The sequence below is a fragment of the Ptiloglossa arizonensis genome, chromosome 1, assembly GCF_051014685.1.
Source record: "Ptiloglossa arizonensis isolate GNS036 chromosome 1, iyPtiAriz1_principal, whole genome shotgun sequence".
Taxonomy (NCBI): domain Eukaryota; kingdom Metazoa; phylum Arthropoda; class Insecta; order Hymenoptera; family Colletidae; genus Ptiloglossa; species Ptiloglossa arizonensis.
Window position 1 is genome coordinate 3,286,771 of NC_135048.1, and position 21,990 is coordinate 3,308,760.

The 21,990-nt window shown below is 34.2% G+C and overlaps 1 protein-coding gene across 3 annotated transcripts in view; it reads right to left on the reverse strand.

The window, feature by feature from the left end:
* Positions 1–7,552: 7,552 nt before the first annotated feature.
* Positions 7,553–21,990, reverse strand: part of LOC143152776 (uncharacterized) — a 42,278-nt gene continuing 27,840 nt past the window's right edge. For 2 of the 3 annotated variants that reach the window (XM_076323279.1, XM_076323261.1), the window contains exons 2-9: positions 20,242–20,706; positions 15,703–17,399; positions 13,912–14,394; positions 11,992–12,169; positions 10,685–11,127; positions 9,964–10,330; positions 8,793–9,120; positions 7,553–8,376 (exon numbers count right to left, since the gene is read on the reverse strand). In XM_076323279.1, the coding sequence (XP_076179394.1) occupies positions 8,118–8,376; positions 8,793–9,120; positions 9,964–10,330; positions 10,685–11,127; positions 11,992–12,169; positions 13,912–14,394; positions 15,703–17,399; positions 20,242–20,706 (4,220 nt within the window). In that variant the 3' untranslated portion in view covers positions 7,553–8,117. The remainder of the gene's footprint in view (positions 8,377–8,792; positions 9,121–9,963; positions 10,331–10,684; positions 11,128–11,991; positions 12,170–13,911; positions 14,395–15,702; positions 17,400–20,241; positions 20,707–21,990) is intronic. The other variant, XM_076323270.1, reaches the window with a different exon arrangement.

The following is a 21,990-nucleotide window of genomic DNA, read 5'->3' on the forward strand; positions in this document are numbered from 1 at the left end:
AAGAATGTATTCCACAAAAATTTCTAACCAATAAATTGACAATTTTTTCTTCTGGTAGTATTTATTTACGATAACATTTATTTACAACAAATAAATAGAATAAATCTTCAAGAATGTATTCCACAAAAATTTCTAACCAATAAATTAACAATTTTTTCTTCTGGTAGTATGCAAATCCCTCCGTACAATGAAATTGAAGGAAGAATCATACGAATGCGGAAAAGTATACTAAGAAGTAACGGAACATGAACAATATCGAAAAATTGTTATCGGAGTCAGCGCGTTATTTTAGCAGATGCTGACCACATTAAGACGATCGTAAATGCGTGGTGTGGCCAAAAGCCGAAGATTAATTTGAAATTCGAATTTGCTCGCCAAATCTTGATAAAGAAAATCAGACAACGGTATGTAATTCCAGAAAATAGCGAGAGATGGATGTGTGCCAGAAAGCTGTGTGTCCAACTGGGAAGTCAAAACGAAAATAGGCAAAAATCCAAATTTCCAAAACGCATAAGCAATGATTAATATTGCTGCCTCAAGTTATAACGAGTTTCACGAAGTGGACACGATATTACCGAATGCACGAAATTTGCTTTGAGGAACGACACGATGAAACAAACTGCGACGATTCTATTACCATTCTCGAATTGTTGGGACAAGAATAAAGCAATAGTAAATGTCATTGACAGTAGAGGTGAAGTTAGTCTTGATATATTTCAAACGGCTTAACTTTAGGATTTATGGAGGATTTATGGAGAGATTCGTACGAAATCTATCGAAATTAAAACAATTTCAAAAACCATTGAACATTAATGAAATCTGATCGTAAGACAGTCGTCGATGACTGACACTTTATGAAAATTCAAACTTTAATTGTCTGTAGATACTTTTGATTTCATACCAAATGAAACATTGAAAACTAACATTAATTCAAGTCTCGATGACTCGTTAAAACTTTCGTTTGTACTATTACATTAGGTCGCGTCGTCTAAATAATCATGTTCACGAATACGTGACAATTTCACCCAAAATTAAACATCCGTGTTAGTCGTTTACGTAAAATCTTGCATCACGCAGTGACGAATAATTTACGAAAGTGTTGCCGATCGGTTCCATAATCAATGAATTAAAAGTAACCGATCGGTCAGAAACAATAACAACGACGCAAACTCGTTTTTAAAAATAAATAATGCAAGGAGCACTCGCAAGATTTTCGATGCTTCGTCGCGATGATGCTCCTGATTGATTACTTCGCGCCACGAGGTACTACCAATCCCTAACCACACTTTCGCGTAACTTGCGCGAATTAACTAGCGTAAAATAATGTTATTTGGATACATTTACATGTGTGCTTGACGTACAGAGTCGCGGAGGGCTCGAAGTGCGTAATATCTACACCACAGTGAAAGGAAACATAAGCGAATGGGGAGAGAATTGCAAGTTCTTAACACTTGCATCGATATAAAGTGCATGTCCAGAATATTACCAGCATTTGTCACCGAACGCCACATCTCGATTTCTCTCTAAATCAAATATATTTTTGTATCTGAAAAATAAAATACAGATAACGGAAGCCTAAAACGTTCATCATTTCTTTAGAGTGTATAAACATTTCATTAAATTATATATTCTCCATTTTGGAAAACGAAATGACTGTCCGTACAACCTAAATATTTAACGAAAGATTGCATATAATTCTGCGTACGATTGTTTTCGATTTACGTCCAATTTAAATTCTTTGGAGTGCTAAATTTAAGTAATGGAGGTGAAGGAAAGAAAAGCAATTTTTTTTCGGGATTTTTTCATTCCGAGCCTAGGACTCGAGAGTTAAGTGAACTCATCGGTAAGGTATCCTAGCAGGCCCTGCCTTATACGCTGGGACATTGAGATAAAAGATCGTATATATACCGATCGGAGTAGGTACAAGAACTTGCGAGAAACGATCGGCGGTCAGAATTCTATTTATTTTGGATCGCTAGTTGCACTGTAAAAATTTGACCCGAGTTTTTATTTTCAAAGATCTCGTTATTTTTATAGGAATAGTGTAAAATATATACGCATATATTAAATTAATTAAGGTTCTTATAGGAGTAGTAATTAAACGTCGATTGGAAAACTTTTATTCGTTGTAGTTCTTAAAGTAATACACTACGTTCCCTGTCAAATTGTCGCAAAGTTATCTATCCTCACTGTAACCTCTCACTGTGTCTCACTTTCACTTTCGATACTAGCACCGTTCCAAGGACTTTGCTACTTTTCTATTTAAAACATTTTTCAACCGAAATTTATTTTTACTCGCGATCATACGATCTTTTAAATTATCACTCCGTAATCGTTAGTACCCAGGTACCTAGTACCTAGGTAGTCAGGTACGAACCTCGGTACGAATATTGGAGGCTTTTAATCATTTATTTTCTTTTTCACGTGAACTTGATTCTCAAATCTTCACCACCAGATATCACTTTGGATCTTTCCAACAACGGTTTATTTTTCAAATATTTCGTAGAAAATAATCTTCCCCGTAGAAAATTACAATTGCACTCGTTCTTTCGAGACTAATCTACATATATTGTTTCCGTTCATGTTCAAACGTTGTATCAGAGTTTCGTTTCTAAAAGAATTATGACAACGAGTGCAATTATACTTACGAGACTTTTGTAAACATTTCGCCTGATGAATAGATCCATGAGGAGTCTAATATTGTAATTCATGGTCCCTCTTCTCTGTCAAAGTTAGAAGACCCATATGGACTGGGTATTTTCTGTCTCCTTTTGCAAGCATTGTATACCCCTAATTTCTCGCATTTTATTTTATTATACATTGTTGTATTCTTACATCAGTATTATATTATACTTTCTTTTCTCTCTAAGTGTTTTAATATAAATACATATTAAAATTTTGTCAACAATATACCTATGTTGGCATCTAGACATTTGCCGAGAAAACGGAGGAAAGTGTGAATGGGTAAAGTTCTCCCCGACACAAGCAAACGCTATAAATAATTCGTGAGTAGATATCGTAAACGTCGCAGTGAAGTTTTTTCAAGATATAAATCACTAGGCTTTGTTGTAAAATCTTGCTAGTATATACTTCACTTTCTGCTACCACCGCGGGACATAAACGTCGGTCTCTTGCTGCAGTTACTTTTGAAGAAAGAAGTTACCGTCACTGTTGTTTTAAAATTTTACTGATAATGCAATATATAATTGCCAGTATGCACAATGCAATTGCTGCATTCTTATCCCTGTGTTTTCACTTGAACGTACGCAATGTTTGAATCTCGATTAATGTTTATTATAAATGGAGAAAAGATACTGTATTCGCTAGAATTATAAACGCATGCTTCTACAATTATGAAACGCATTTTTTATTTAAATTTTCAGGTTCAAGTGAAAAACGAGTATTTCGGAATTATGAAAGCATACGTGACGAACATTTGAAATTTTACTGATAGCGTTCTATAGTATAATATTTCTTCCGTTCTACAATAGATACTGAATTTTGTAAAATGTCAAATCAATCGATTCAAAAATCTCGTATAAAATAAAAATAATATCACAACACTTAATAATTTTGCTCAACGATATAATGCGCTCAGTTTTTCATGCTCTGTTTAACAGCAGTGTTAAATTTTACGTTATTTATATGAGGATAGAAAAATTTTAAAAATTTAAAAGCAAAATTTAAAATTTTAAAAATTAAAAAAGCAAAGTGGAAAAATACTAATAATAGCGGTGTGTGTTACACTTCATACTTTACAACTTTTGTTCGAAACATTTAACTGGCAGATCTTGGTGGATCACCCGATATATGTATCTACATTGTTATAATTTTATTCGTGAATATGTATGTAAGAAAATACTTTTCATTCCATTTAGAATTTACATAAATATTGCTTAGGAAAAGTATTTTCTTCGAGATAATAAGTATGTTATTGACTAAATAAAACACTTTCTTCGTTATGATAGCAACTATTTTGTGCAGGTAATATAGTAAATGGCATAATAAATAACTTATAACGGAGAACAAAACGACGACATATTTTGTTTTCGATGTTTTAAACAATTGACAGAAGAGAAATGTATACCTATTAGATGTAATTGTTACGCAGCCCTTTGAGAATAAACGTAATGGAAGGAAAAAATTTATACGAACATAAATTACTTTATAATTAGCTATCGAAGAAAACGGAAATACTAGGAAAATTTGCTGCAAAAAATGATAGCAGAATCGAAAAATATTTTTCACTTTTTATACTTCTATTCGCGATCGAACTACCTAGAGAATCAGTTGTGTACATCGTACAACTGAAAAGCAAATAATTATTTATTAATTAGAAACGGAATATCCAGTCATTTCCGGTTCCAGTTATTAACAATGTAAAATAATAGAAATGTATGTATGTATTTTCTTTAATTGTATAAACAATTTTTACCGATAAACAAATTCGTTAATTATTCCTATTATTTATTTAGTATTCAACATTTGTAAATTTATGATTATGAACGAGCAAGTAGGCAAATATGAATTGGTGCGGTTGATCTGCAACACGTTTCTATAAAATAATAACAAATCAAAGGGAACAAAATAAAGTTGATCGTTAATTTAATTAATTGTAACTTGATCTAATTTACATTTGTATTTCATTAACGAACAACTCTCTGCAAAAAATCCAATAAATATAATATTTATCTATAAGAATAAGTTCAACGTACATGGATCTGATGATTAGAATTGTTTTTATGATTACAGGCCAAAAAAATCTATTCTTAAGTCGTCGCCAAATGGGAGATAGTTGTGTAATAATACGAGCAGGAATTGGCTACCATGGGAAAAGAGATTCTATGAAGTCATTTAGCTGGATGAGCAGTGACAAGTATAAACACCTGATAGATATATTTATTGAATATCAGGTTCAATATCAGGATGAGCAAATAGAAAAGTATACTATGTACATACATTGTAGGCGGCGATTATAAATTTCAACATATTAATGGTCCGATTAGTGTCGTTAAAAGAGTGTAGCAATCTTTTTTCCAAAATATTTTTGATTATTCTATGCAATAATCAAATTCTATTATTTTAATTATTATTTAACACTGCTCCACAATGTCATTCATAATCGTTTAGGAGGTAAACTGAGGGCAAGACTAATGGACGAGGGACGGGGAGAAGGAGGGGGATGGGGGATATAACACGTTAAATATTTCAAAACGTATAATAGGTATTAACAAAAATTTTGGACATACACAATAGATATGTATAATTTTTCGATACCCTTGAATAACTTTGTCTTACTGCTTCAACGTGTAAAGTATGTACTTTTTCTTTATTTAATTCGTATAAATAGATATAAAATATAATACACTCCAATTTATTACGTTCGTTCGGTTTTATCTTTTCAGATATTTTAAAATCGCTTGAAAATTTATCCATTTTCAGTTCAACAATCGCGAACCCAGTTCTGCGTTAAATAACTATTAAAATACAATGGATACAGATGGTTATAAAATCGTAATGTCACGTGTACGCAAGATAATTTACAACCAAAGCTATTCATTATTCGACATGAATACCGATAGTTAGGCCACATAGAGTAGGTTCGCATGAAACCCGCAGGGAAATTGACAAGATTCCAGAGGCGAGAAGAAGAAACATATTTCAGAGTGGTTCGAGTTGGATGGAAGGGACATAAAACACGAGTCGATCAACGACGTCAAGTCGCATAACCAACGATACAAGTTGTACAGCCGGTGAATGTAGTTGCATGTGCAAAGGCATTGCCTGCGCCTTTCAGAACCTCCGAGAAACCACGAAGTATCGCGAAAAACTTAGTTTTGCCAGGACGATAAATCATCTTGAAATTCGCCCGGACTGACAGGCATGTAGTTTCACGAGGGCCTGCACGCAAAATGCAAAGCAGCCCCGCGACCTGTGGGCTTGCACCGCAATTAATTAGCGTTTCGTGATACCCGTGCATGTGTCGAAGCATTCTTTTTTATGTCGGCTAACTAAAAACTGCTCACACGATAAGCTAACGCCATTTGATGATCCCTCTGGACGTGTAACCAAAGGACATGCAAAATTCGTCCGGCGATTGATATTCCGCGTCAAGATTTTTCAAGAAGAAAACAAACGATGACAAACTTTTGTTTGTCGCACAAAACGATTATTAAAGATTCGGCTTTAGTTAATATTCGCGTTCTGTCTACAGATTTTTTTTTTTTGTATATTTGTAACAAAGCTATTGAACGTATAAAAGGGAAAAATCGTTACTTTTAATTGTAAATGATTTAGTGCACAGGTTGATCTAGAGTGGATAGAGAATTTAAGAGAAATTAAGAGAATTGGTCCTCAGTTTTAAATATAAACAACCCTATGACAGTACTTTTAAGAGTGGTCAGAAAACGTACAGTTTTTATTATCAACTAGTTTAATTATACAATGTTTTCTGGGATGGGAAATTTTGATCGAATTAAAATGTATTTTATCGTTTTAAAGCATAGATAAATAGGATTTTACTCTTTTCTATCTACCTTATTTGATTTTATTCAAAATTTGAATTGATCAAAAACCTCTCTAAATATAAGTTAAAACTACTGTTGTTATATATACATTTTTCTCAGACTCTTTTGAAAGATAATTGTAAATATGCGTAAATTTCGTTTTTCTGGTCTCAAAAGTCTAGATAAAGTGTCAAATAAGTTCTATAAATCTACATACTTCTATAGGTAATAAATTATTTATAAATTGAAAATAGAAAGAATTTAAAAAAATAATATTTATTAACTTCATTTACAAAAAAATATCAGTAAATACAAACTGCAGTGTCACAAAAATGTGCATACGAATATTTTATATGTTAATATCTGATTGGTCCTCAGTTTTAAATATAAACAATCCTATGACAGCATACATTCAGAACTCACTTTGACTTTTCATACTATATTTCAGCAAGATATTAAATACCTATTAAATAAACATTTGTGATTTATTTTCGTGAGTATATGCTTGAAAATCCTTTGACTCTTTTCGAAGATCATAAAAGTGCAAATTTATCATTACCGCTTACCGTAAAGTTTATTTTCGTAAAAAATGTTTAGATTTTGTTCAACTAAACGTTTCTAATTATATTACTAATTTTGAAAAATATAATTAATTTTGTCAATGGTCGTTTCAATTACTTTTATTCAAGGCAACTTACAGTATGTTATGCTGTAAGGTGATTACATTAGACTATTATATTTACACAAAAAATAATTTCTAAAACCATACTATGTAAACTCCGAAAGTTTTAAAGTGTACGTACAACCGCATTATGTAAAAGAATTCTTTTACCAATATTCGTAAATGGCAAATGTAGTAATCCATTTAAAAATATAAAATTTAATTTTTTAATCAAATTCATTCAATTTCAGTAAAATTCATTTTTGTTCGTACATGCTTTTATATAAGAGGAATACTAATGAAAATCGAAATTAGAAATGTATGTACAATAATAGTACGGGATATAAAAAAGGAATGATTTAAGAAGGTACAAAAGGCTTTCAAGTAAAAGAATACAGTATTTTATTAAACATCTTGCACATCTGAGAACGTACGGCCTCAATTCTCATAATGCACAATTCTTGCTCACTTTGTCCGCGATAGTCTACGTAAATTACGTTCTTAATAACAAGCGTGAAACACGATTACCGGTCAGTTAGTGAAATTCATACTTCAACGTTATAAAATTTCCATTTTGTACGTAAAATTGAATTTTTGTAATTAATTTCAATTTCCCGTTACGCAATGTGATTTTAGTTAGTTTGTGCATAAAATAAGTCGCCTAGGCCGGTTGTCGAAAGAAGGTTAATCACTCACCGTTCAAATCACACGAGGAAACAATCCGTTAGGATAAAGTTTTAGAACGCTACAATAGACTCAGTAGTACTAGTATCCTAGTAGAACTTTCATAGAAAGAAAAAAATTTGATTTCAATGTCCAAGTAGTCTATAACTCGTATTAATGTCAGGTACAATGTCCGTATCAACCTGATCAACTGTGATTAATTATTCACCGTCACCTCGAACTCTGAATTAGCTAAATCTTTCAAGACTTGGATAATTCTTTCTTAATCATGACTTCTTAACAAATCCACTCTTCGGCGGAGGTCCAAATAGTTTCTCCGAGACGGGTGCAGCAGGATTCATCCCAACAAGAGGTACGGGTGAGATTGCATCAACTTTAGAAGATGTCGATCCTAATGATATCAAAGAGGGAGAAGAAGATGGTCGCTCTATCGATAATGTCTGTTGAGGAAGTTTAGCATCTGTTTGGATACCCGCAGAACCATATATCTCCTTTAAAATCATCAACATAGTATCCTCGGACTCCCTAAATAGATACAAAGAATTGTAATATGCAAAATGAGTTTACACTTTATATACAATATTGGATACTTAAAATAATACAATACTGTCGTTGCGTTTGATTAAACATACGAATATATTACAATAATGAAATTTCAAACGAAAATATTACAGTGAAAGGATTATTTTTTTCAAAATCAATTCCTTTGTCTGATACACACAGTAGTATAATATTTATTTTTATTTTCCATTTCTTCGAAACAAGATAAGTAACAACACCACTTATCAGATGACTTGATATGAAGGTTTTCTCTATTTTAAATATTTTAATTGAGTTCGTTAACGTCCATCATTGGACCCCTTATGAGAAGCCTATCGTAGACAATGTGTGAATCTCAACATTTTTATTGATGTGCAATACAATGTCAAAACCATACTAACCAGTAACAGACATGACTTGTCAAAGCAAAGATGTACTCGTTAATGTATTCAAATGGTGCTTCTTGGAGAACATAATCTACTCTTCGTCCACCATTTAACTTTCCCACTTTAAAATCAGCGCCACCATCGTCGTTACTTTGTTGTTCGGGCACTGTTGGCGTTTGTTGTAATTGCTCTTCGACAACTTTGTCAATTTCCCGTTCGAGTACACTGTTATCCGGTTTATGAAACAAAGCTAACTGATACACTGAATTCCATGTGCTTCTGACGGAATCCAGTAACTTTTGCTTCAGATCTGCGCCAACGCGTGCCATTGTTTCTTTTAATTCTACAACGCAAAAAACATTGCACGGTGAAATTAATCGATATTATTAAGTGTATTGAGAATTTTTTTTATTCAAACATTATCATTTTAATTAACTTAAACCATTAAAGAGACATGCGTGTAAAATGTGCCTACTCGTAGTCGCACGTTTCCATACAGAAACGCATATAATTGTTGCATTCGCCGTGGTAGCGTAAAATATCGAAAAGATGGTCTTAAAGGTATTCGTAAACTAGATTTAGCGGTTTACGAACACCTTTCATCAAATCTGAAGGAAGATAAAACCGCGAACGTGAAATTATCCATAGTACATCAAAATGAATTTCTGTAGCTACAGTTAAAAATTACTGATTATAAACTCGAGTCCTGTCGCAGGGGGAAACGAACCAGCGCCATTTGGCCCTGACTTCACATTCTACGAGGTGATCTTTAGAGACGAATCTTCTTTTAATAGATTCGAAGCTTGTAAAAGTTAAGCAGCCTGGACTTCTTGATCTCTGAGAGACACTGTTCTATTACTCATTTAGTATAAACGGGTAGGAATATTTCCTATGATACATGCACTATTAACTAAATAATACATTTTATCAACATTATAGAACATTTTAGCTTAAATAATTTAGGAAATACAAGGCAATCGAGAGTAAGAGAATTTTAAACATCTGCTTTCCTCCCCTGTGTATCGTGTCGTTTTTAAGTTCGTTTTTTATTGTAAACTAAGTAAAACCGTGGCATATGCATCAGGGAATGTATTAAAGGTTAATAAACTGGCATATTTTACAAGTAAAATAACGCAATAAGAGTATTGAACTTTTAAAACGCAATGCGATCCGATCGAATACTTACCTAAATGCATTCTCTTCCTTCCTTTGTGATGTGGAATTAACATTGGTCTATATTTGCGAGCTTCCGGATTAATGAGAGTCTCGATTCTGTAGGCTACAGGATCGAACGGGTGAAATATATTGAAGAAAGCCGGACATGTCGGTAATAGAAAATCTTCCCCGAGCATATCAATGCCTCGAACAGTTACAAACATGCCAATTGGGCTACCAAGGGCGAAAAAGGCACGTGGGTGAAAATTCAATTGTGGATAACGTATATAAGGCTGACCCGTTCCAGCAGCGCCTATCACATAACTTATTTTTTTACTAAGACGTCTCTTTAGGACTCGTTCGGGTAATAATTTAGAAGGATCAATATCTTCCTCCTTCTGCAATAAAAAAAAATCCTTCTAAAAACTATACATATTAAAATTACTTAAAAAACGTATTCAGTATACACGCTAAAATTAGTTTTAAAAAATGTATTTAGTTTGCATACTGGACAAATTTTTAAAAGGTTAGAGATACATTTCTTATGGCAAAGTCACTTTATTTTTAAGCGATTAGTAAAATATATGCTATAGTAACCGCTAGAGATAATCTCACATTTAAGTTAAAAGCATTATCGTTTAGAATAATTTTAATTCGGTATTAAAAATATCATAGTAAGTGTTTTTCACATCTTGATTAATAATTTGCAGTTTTTCTCTTTCGTAAAAAAATAAGTAAATATATGTACTTACTCGTTCTTCGCTCGTTTCAGTGTCATTAGCATTCGGAACGTCGTCCGATAGTGGTTTCTGATGACACAGAAGATCGAATAAAATCAAGCTACCCAACGAATGACCACCCAGATAAATTTCTCCATTGAAATCCGGGTTTCTCTCTTTGAAAAGAGTATACAGCTTGTTCACCTCGCTTCCAACTGTTTGCATTATGGTTTGGCAGTACACGGGACTAGTATAAAAAAGTATATCCAGCAGTGTGTCATTGGTGAAATGTCGCAGCTTAGGTATACTCTCCAACGTGATGGCTTGTAATTTCTTATCGATCCCAGTGTCTTCGGAATGAAGCGTCGTGTGCCAAGAAATTGGTAAAACTTCTATCCTATTCACAATTCTCTGTTCACTGGCAGTGCGATAATGGGACTGGACCAATTGCAGCGATATGTTTCGAAATTCATCAACTGTAATAATGTAACGCATATTATTATACATGCATGTCGTATCTTCAATATTTCGGTGAAAAATTAATCGAATAAAATTTAATTGTATCGAAGGCACTTATAATTCTTCAAAACTAACTGGCGTGTATCTACTTATATAAAAAATAAGCGATTGAGTTTGTAATAGTTAGAAAAATAGGCGAAGAATAATCAATTACCATAGATGCACAAGTCAACTTTAATAGAATAACATCGTGCCTCTATGCATCAAATATTGTATGTGTGGACTTTATGTACGAACATTTAACAAATAAATGGAAGTGAGTCACATTCTTTACTAGAGCGATCAATTACTTTAACTGAGTTGCTTTCTAGATATATGTTAAGCTTTTTGATTTCTTTCTTTGGATAGCCCTGTATGTTTCATAAATTTTAGTGAAAACAATACACGATATCATGAAGTGCACTCTTCGACATAAATATATTGTCAAAACACGAAACAGAGTATCTTAACTGTTTCATTGTTTCCACCCGTGGAGAGTACAATTTTGATAGTGTTTCCTCTCTAAAAATTATTATCTTTAGGGATATACGTAAAGAACAGGAAAAATGACTAGTACTTCTTTCACAGACTTTTGAAAATTGTACTATCTACGTACCCATAGTATACAACATTTATTTTATTATTCAAAATATTAAAAGAAAAAAAATATTTTAAGAATAACGAACCCTGTATTGACAAACCAATATTAGCCAAATAATTAGCATTGCTAATAAGCAATCAAAATGCGCCAATATTAGCCAAATACATCTGTATCATAAAGTGTGTTCATTTAAATATATTTACATAACATGTATAAAATTGTTCAATCGTTTAAAACGTACCAACTTCCTCCACACTTCGAAATTTTAAGTCGCAAACGCTTCCTATACCATGAACGAGAAACAGAAGATGATCCACTTTCTCAGGTTCCCCATCTTCGATGTGAAATTCGTCGAGACCTCTTTTTAATACCCGTGGCTTACAACCAGCACCCTGTAAATATGTACTGTCCTCTGAACCCTGTGCAAATTATGATTGAACATTTTCAACAGCACCATGCGTGTGAAAGCATCTACCCGAACATCTTTTAATGGTAATTCCGACATTTTAAGCATGATCAGTGCAGATAACAATTCTGGATATAACATTAATTAAAGTAGGCCGATTTGGTCAAATTTACAGTGAAAACACTTCAATATTTTAGATCAACAGTAATGTTTTATGTTTAGCGTGATTTTGCAAAGTGTTTCACAAAACAGCCATTAAACTAATATAATTTTGATAAAAATTTTGATAAGATCAACAAATTTTTCATTATGAAACGCATTTTTCATTAAGAACACTTTCAAATGTTATTCCTTTTTATTCTTTTTTTTTAAATTCATTTTAAAATATTAATATTATTAATGCAATTTTCACGCCAGTAGTCTTAGAAGTATATTATCCAGATTGTTAATTATACCTTCGCTAGAAGATTATATTTCGGATAAGATTAGATTACTATGTGCTCAAAGAATTAAGAAATATATGACGAAACACTAAACACATTAGCTACATTGATCGTACTTACTTTGCCTTTTTCAAAAATATAAAAATAACAATTAATTGCAAACTAGTACATCATTGATCGCATTATACATAGAAAACAGGTCACCCAAAATTAACAACTTCTCTTCTATCAATATTATTATCTCTAAAGGTAAATAAATTAAATAAAAGTTGCACGGTTTTAAGGACCACGTAAGATAAATTGAACGCAAACTTTTAAGCAGAAACGCTTTGGATATTTGAAGATGATCTTTATATTTTTAAATGGAAATATATTTCTTTTTTCACAGCAGTATCGTAATATGTATTAAGCTTATTTTAACTGCCGTAGATTTTTTAGTTAGACTACATTTGTCCAAAGGCAACGAAAAAAGACATTACTCTTCCAGTACAAAAGAATTTTATTTACGTGTCCCGGGTAATAATAACGACTTATCTGTGTATAGATAAAAAATATCTACATATTGTGTAAACGTGTTAAATAACATCTGACGCAATAGATAATACGAGATAATTATTGATGCAATAATTATGAAACTGACGTACCTACATAATAGCCGAGTATTTTTCGTAAACAAAAATCTGTTATTATTACAACTGTGACGCTTTTCTTTTTCTTCTTTCCGCGCATAAACGCTACTAAAATGTCAATTAAAATTTTGCCACAAAAAATTTCCACACGAGATTAACACATGAAAGCCACCTTTAAATCTGCAAAGCTACATCATAAGTGTATGCGTTCTCTCCATATTATCATAATCCATTGCATTTACAATCTTTTCTAATGCGAAGTTGTAAGACATGTTAAAAATGGTATATATTCTCGAAATCTGTATGTAATAATTAATGGTTAAAATTACATACGATCAATTGCATGTAACATATAGTATACGGTTATACAATAACCACACTTTGTAACCGTTTCTAATAACAAAGCGATTGGTATATGCCCAGGGTGTATCTAGACCTCGAATAGTTAATTTAAACTACACGTTGTGTCCTAGTTGAAATTATTAATCTCTGGTAACGTCTCTCTAAATATCGCGACTCGATCTCCCGTTTCTGATCAATAGAGACGAACCATTCTAATTCGTGGTAGTAAGTGCAAGTGTTTGACTTTGCATAACGGGTGACGTTGCAGTAAATCTTTGAATGCGTTGTGATTGACCACGTAATTGTTTCGCGTAATTTATTAACAACTAAAGGAAATTTACCGTATTGCTCCACGATGCCACCAATTCTGGAGAACTGGATGTCGAATAATGACTTTGGACCGTGAGACTGTAGATGATAATGTACTCTCCATTGTTCAAATCGATTCGTCGGTTCCAGGTGTTCGTGAGACACGCTTGTTTATACACTTCCTCGATTTTCGCAGCAGTGCTTTCATCATAAGGGATATATTTCGATTCAGCGGGCCCTTTAAAAAACCAAGAACACCGTCTCACTTCTGTCGACGCCCCGCTCCAATAGACAGAGGATCTTTGACGTCGTAAAATGTCAACATCGTAACGACCACCGTCCGTGGCAACTGTAGTTTCAGGGGTTATTTCAGTGGAATTATGCACCTCTTCTAAACGCAAGCTATCTTGCATAGAAAATGGAAGCCATAACACTTTGTGCTCCACCTCTTTACGATAGAACCAATGATGGTATACCGGTCGGTACTGCATGCGTTTATCTGAAGTGCCAGTGCTCTGAAATTTGTTACGAAACGACAAATATACATCGTTTACACTCGCTACACGGAAAATTTACAGAAAATAAAATAAGCGTGTGACATTTGTAATTTAGACGAACAAATAACAATTAGTGAAGTATAGATTACCTAAGTACAGATCAGTGATGGTAAATCAATAATAGGCGATAAAATAGCTTCGTTAGCCGCTCGGATAACACATTTACAAGGCTATAATGCTGTCAAAACGTTGAAACATACTTCCAGCGATTCGAGTTGTCACTTGCATCCGAAAGTCTTAAATGTTTTCTTTCTTTTTTTTTTTTTATAATTTTATCAAGCAAAATACTTTTAATTCGCCATCATTGATACACACACACGTAAGTATAATGGAGAGAAATTATAGTTACCTACATGACACATTTTCGAACGTGCTAGTCAAAAACGTGATCTTAAACTAAATTTTTGTAATTCTACATTTAAAAAACTTCGAAAATCAGAACGAAATAAGCAATAAATATATCAATTTCTCGATGTGAAATTTTAATCGCAATAATTGTAGAGTTGACGAAGACATTGTAAGAGAATCAACGCTAACTATAAGGAAAGCTTATGAAAAAGTCTTCCAGTTGAATTCACTCCTTTTAAGATAAAATTATAATGTCATATAGATGTATGTTGCACAATAATTAATACATTTTTATACACGAGAGTTTTTATTCAAATAAATAAAAGCACAAACAAACGTGAACTCTACTTGGGGTGTTTATTACGATTATCGTTCTGATGCAGAAATTTGTAACGAATGTCGTATAATTTATTCTTAGAAGAAAAACAAATACTGTTGCTAGGTTTCTAAGTTCTGTGACGCTTTTGGCAATTACAAGTGTTTGAATTTGTTTTCATAATAATCTCCATTGAACGAAAAAGGGATACCTATTTTACGTATTTGTCCGCGAAGACAAAATATTTAACGCTTTATATGCAGAATCCTGAAATCGTAATCCTTTGTTCGTCTGAAATAATTTGATTCAAAAGGCTGTAGAAATTGATTTATACGTTCTTTATAATTATCCCTTGTCCCCAAGTTTAACTTCAATTCTTTAAACAGCCAAGTGCAATTTGTTCCGTACACCTTTCAATAGGTGCAGAGAAGAATTCAATAAACACGAAAAATATTTCCTAGTTATCCCCAAGTTACTAATTTCTATTTATTGGACAATCCTCGCGATATTGAAATACTTATTAATTTATTTGTCGCGAAGTCTCTGAATTCGGAGAGAAGTTCTGTACATTACCGCGCAATACTGATAAATTCGTAGCTTACCAAATTTTGAGAGCTGCGGGGTACGGTATCTGTGGTTAGACGTCCAGCTAGAGGATTAATTGACATTTGAACCGGACTTAGAGTAGCCGAACCCGTCGGATCGTGTCCAGTTGTTGTTACAGGAGATGCGACGAGGTATCTATTATTGCTTCCGATCGCTGTATCGTGCACTTGCACTGGTCCGGATAGATTCTCAAAGTAATGTTGAGTTTGATTCGGTACCGGTTGCGCGAAAGGTGATATATACGGATGCCTTGCGGACGAAGACTTGGGCAATTCGGTTTGAAATTGCGCCGGATTGTAAAACAAAGGTGGTGGTCCTGATTGAACTGTCGCGCTACATGTTTCAGTCGTAATATCCGCGCGAGGAATCTGGTTGGTCTCCCACAATGGTTGAGTTACAGCCACCGAGGGACTAACGAACTTGGAATCGAACGTGTTACTCGACGGTGGCTGCTGCGAATCGTTTATCGAGGAACTGGCTGCTAATAAATCGATCCGCGCGTTCGCAATATTTTCTTTCTGTTGAGATACGGAGAAAGGATCGACGTTTTCCGACGTATGAAAAAACGAACTGGCGTGCTGCACGAACGGTTTCGAAGGATCGGTAAAAGTGTTCGGGGCTGAAGCTTCGGCCGAGGTGTAGTTCAAACTCGATTTCTGTTGTACCGATGTCGTATCCGCGAAGAAATCGGCAGCTGGCGCGAAAGATTGTGTCTGAAAATATTGTTGGAAGGATGGCACGTTCGATGATACACCGTGACTTTTCGATGCATCAATATTTTCGTCCAGTGGACGCGGCTCCTGAGGAATTATCGTCGGTGGTTCGGAACTCTCTGGTTGAAAAAATGCATCGGTTAACGAATCGGATGTCGCTGTATCGCTCTTCCCTACACTGTCGTTTGACTTTGTATCCTTAGGAGCTACGACAGCTTGAGTCTCTACGGTGTTTTCAGGTTTGGTCGCTCCGCTTGCGAGTGAATCCGGCGAGTGTTCTTTCAGTTCGGCGAGCAGGTGCTCCAATTTTTGCGTCACTTGTACCGCGGAGAGTGGAGCGAACGTTACGTTGGCTTTAACTTCAACGGGTGGTGCGGCTATATTGTCCCTGGGAATGCGCGGATCCGGTTGGTTCGTAGTACTCTTTGTCGTGGCGTCTTCCTTTTCCGAGTTGAGCGTCGTTAAGAAATCTCGATGGCTCGCGTACAAATCGAACCCGGGAAACGAAACGTTGGCCGGTGTGTTTTGCGGTGTTGTGGGTTCCAGAATTTGGGAGGGAATCGATTGGGACGACGACAGAGAAAATCCCGGTTTGCCAGAATGTGGCACGCTCTCGTAACCCGAGTTTTGACTTTGAGGTGTGACGCTTCGCGGAGTGTCGGTCGAACTACAAGAAAACCCGACCGCGGTTGGACTAGATCTGAAAGACTCTTGCAGAGAATTAGCCTGGGACAATTGCTCCGGCGTCGAATGTTGTATCGACGGCGAATGCGTAGAAATTGGTGTTTCGACCAACCGTTGACTTTGAACGGGAACAACGGATTCGTTTGGATTGAAAATAGTCGACGTTCGGACACTTTGCGGATTGAATAACGAATCGACAGCGGGGGCTGGATATTGTTTCGGTGTGCTTGATGTCAAATCGGGCGGCGGTGCGTATTTGAGACGTTTTTGATTGCCGAGTCGGTACGAAATCTGTCCTGAAAGAAAGCAAAGGACATCGTATTACTTCATATGTACTATCAACGTATCGAATCACTTATGGCTTTGTATTCAGAGTTAAGTCTTTGACGCTTGTGCACTTTTCACATACCGCTAAATTGGCAATAACAATTAACGGACCTATGCAACCGTTACCGACAAAGTCGAATACTCGATATTTATTTTATAGTATCGCCACCGTGCCCGTTTCTTAGTTCATTTATTCACGTAAAAATTATAACTCGCACGTAGTTTACATACTTCGTGGCATTACGTTTCATATATGTATTCTATGAAAAAGATACATTTCAAAGAACAAAATATATACACATACTCTGTACCAAATACATATTAATAACGACCCCGAATATTACAACGTAAAATATATTATGGAATTACGTATTAAAGATCTTAATGTTTAAGGTAAATGTATAATGTACGCTTTACTTGGACATTATTATAAAAACGAAAAACAAAATTAAGTACATGTATACCATTTGTATGCATTTTTTAAATAAATATTTCATAAAAATTGAAGTAACCATTTTTAACCTCCGCTATTGTAAACGAGTTCAACTTTTTAGGCAATTATTTATAATGATTGAACTGTGTATTTAAAATTGTCTATTCTGTTGAACTACATTTTCTAAGATTATGAAAAAATTCTTACCACTTATTACAAAATACCTAATTTATTTCGTAATAACTATACACATAGGGAATCTTGAAACACTATTGATTGCTTTCCTCAAGAATGACATCATCGATGTACACATGTTTTGCTGAACAGCTTTGTCACGTTCCTAGCGAAAATATTGTACAGTGTCGAGCAAAACAAATAACTATATCCTATGGAGAAAAGTGTAGCGAGTAAGGCGAATAAAATAAGGGAGCCCGTTGAAATTCTACTAAAATGTATCTAAACCATCTAAGACTAACGTTAAGCACAATCTTATTTAGAATATAAATAACGAATAACGTCATATTTATAAGTGACTTATAAATTTATTTTGAATAAATATATATTCATTACATAAACAATAACGCTCCCTTTTAAGTGCGCGTGCATCTGCACTTGTGGTGTGTAAATCTGTGTTATGTATGTGATCTGTGAAGCGAATGTGACACTTGAGCGGTGCGTGTTGCACAAATGTGGCAATATGTGATATCCGCTCTTGACATTGTTTTGTATGTAATGTATAATGTATTTGTTGCACAGAGTACGTTATGTCTTACGTGTGTGTCGTGTATTGTATGGTGTATGTCGTACGCATAATATCAAACAACACAAACATTACAAGAATAGCACACCCAATGCACGTACAGGCGCACGCGCGCACATACATCAAAGACTTAATGCATACATGCAACACGTATTAGATAAATATCCTATACACCATACAGATATTGCGCACAAACATACGTACACGTACGTATAAATAGTATTATTGCTTACGTAACGAACAAATTTATTCGTTCATCCACATTATGCAAACCGTCCAAATAAATATTCATCCGAATAAAAAACTTATTCGTTATTGTTGATCACTGTGTACGAATAATGAATAATGCACAATTTTGCGCGATTGCTGTCGTGCAATAAGATGACTGAACCTTTTCCCTTAGGAAAAGATGATCTTTCTTACACTTATTTCTGGTTAAAATGTCTCGAATCGGTTTCTGTATTATTTTGCAATTATAATTTCACCAAAATTCAACCATGACTTTAACACTTGGAGTAGTTACGATAAACTTACCTTTCGCTCGATAAATTTTTTACACCGAGTTCTCCTTTCTTTATTTGAAAAATACTGAAACCGCACCTGTTTAATCACTGTCTAAAATTGCGAATTTTTTGATTTCACGAAAACGTATATATATCGTGCCATTCTTAATTATAACTTTCATAGAATATTTGGTCAAATTTTAATTAGCATATTGGATATTAGAAGGGAATTAACTCGTTCCTCGCAGTCTTTCCACAAGAAGTCACGAAAATTTATCTCACTTGTTCTTTAAACAATGCAACGTCAGGCTATTTATTCTTTCTAAATTTCTGAACCTAATCTGAACGGTAGATCGTATAAAATTGAATAGGTACACAACTTCAAGCCACATGGCATCATCCGGCACCTACACGTGAGAATGCACGGTTCATGTCCAAGCTTCATTCGGATTCTGACTCAGCCATAAATATTTTGAAAAGCAAATGACCTTCAAAATATTCTTAAGATATATGGATGCTATAAAAAAAACTGGTAAATCGTGAGTTTCGAGCAACCATATTTTATAGGAGTGATAAATATGTTTGCACAGAATAAACAATTGTTACTTTTACCTTCGTTTTACCTTCGCAATATCTAAAATACTATAAAAACAAATTAATTTCCCTGCTATTAAGTGACCCTTAATTCCCAATGCTATAAAACATTCTATCAATTTATATACATTTAAATACAATAGAAATATAATTCAAGTATAACAAAGTTAAAAAATTTTCATGACGTTAAATTGATCTTAATAACGTTAACAATTGGTCCAAATTTACAATCTATTCTCTACACAATAGTTAGTTGCATTACATCGTCACGACGAAACACGTGTATTTTAAATATAACTGACAATTAAGAGTGAAAAGATTACAATATAATAAGTGTATCAAAAGTTGAACGATTAAAAATCTTTGAAAGTCTCAGATACGTATACCGCGATCAACGCATCATACTTGTAAAAAAATTAAATTAAAACCGATACGAAATATATTTCTCATGTTTATGATCAACGCGTACAATTTTCTCTTGTAGACGGTTTTGTAAATTGAAAAAAAACTTGAAAATTTACCATCGGTCGAGGAGGGAATTGTAGGCGGCAAAGTTGGTTGCGGTGCTAAATTTACAGTGTTTCCTGTATAAACCTCACTGGCTCCCACGAGATTCGAGCGTCGAGGTTCGTGGAAATTTGGGACTACGGGAGGCGGCGTATCTCCTAGAGAATCACGACTATCATGCGAAGGCACATAAAGAGGATTCGTATTTTGTACGCCGGACACGTTCTCCAAGCCTTGGCTAGCTTGAGTTTCCGTTAAATCGTTCGTAATCGACGATAAAGTCAAATTCGGAAGAGAAGAAAGAATCGAAGTGAGATAGCCTTGCTTCACTGACTGGTTATCTGCACTTTTACTTTTCGTGCCTTCGGAATGTAGAGGTATATGTGTGAACGCAGTATCCGTATCAGTCAGAATCACAGGTGAAGTTGAATTGTGCGAATTGACAGATTCCTGTCCCACGAAGTTGTCCAATTCAGCATCTGAAAACAACGAAAAATTTCTTCTCAAATTTTTCTGCAATTTGTTTAAACAGGATGATGCGACACAAAGCTCATATAGACGGAGTCTCCGAAAAGAACAGATAATTAGTTTTTCTCACCGATGATAGAGAACTTGAACGAGTCCTCGTTCAAGCAATACTTATTCAACGGTAACAAAGAAATGTAAAACAATTGAAGAGTGCAATATTCTTGGCACGATAAATTGTGGGTGTGATTAGATAAAATTTAACTTTTTAAAATCAAACTCGGCTCCAACTTGCCCACTTCAACTTTCGTCCGAGTATACGTAGAGGAATATGTATTTAAGTGGGAGCATGGCGAGGCCAATGAAAATTGGGGCCGGTTTCCTCATTATGGAACGCTTACAAGACGGTCTTCACGTTTTTTCGTCACATGTCGGCTTACGATACCGTTGAAACTGATTTGGCTAGACTCTTTCCACAAAAAAATCTGTCTAGCTGTACCCAAATACTTGAAAATATAGACAAATTCTGAACGCTTTAATGACGGTCTCAAAAATGAAACGGTTCTCACCAATGCAACGTAAACCCTACCACGTGGCCTTTGAAAATGTTAAAATTGTTTGTTGCAGTAGATATGGTTATGATATTACGTTTGTACAAACAATGAGTACCAGTAAACGATACGTGTATACACATTTTTGTTCCACTATTATTCGACATCTTTTAAGCGATTTATATATCCGTTATAATATTATACAAATTTTCGTTTGGCTACTAGAAACAATAAAATTTAAATTTACTCCTTAGACGTTTATGTTCTTGGATTATTATTTATTAAATAAACATCGAAACAAATGAAAATGGGAAGAACGAGAAAAATACGATAAGCGAGAGGAATAAAGTACAGTACAGTAGGTCCCTGTTCTATTATCGAGGTTCTATTGTAATATTATATATTCCAACTAAACGATAATAATTTCTGTTGCTTGGTCAAAGAAACCTAAAGATTTGGCGTAATCAGACTGAAAATTGATTCTCTTTCTCGTCGCTAATGATCATGCTTCAATTGATATTTAGAAATATCGTTCTGTGCTAATTATTTTTATAACAGATCACAAGCAAAGACACACTTCCAGTTTTATCGCACAAACATCAACTCCACTTTTTGGAATAATACAAAATGTTTGAAATGTGTAATAGCCATTTCCTATTTTGGGGCCAATTTCTTGTAAATAATTAATTTCTGATTCCTTGTTGGTTCATATAAAATCAACTATCTGTAATTTTAATAATGAACTGT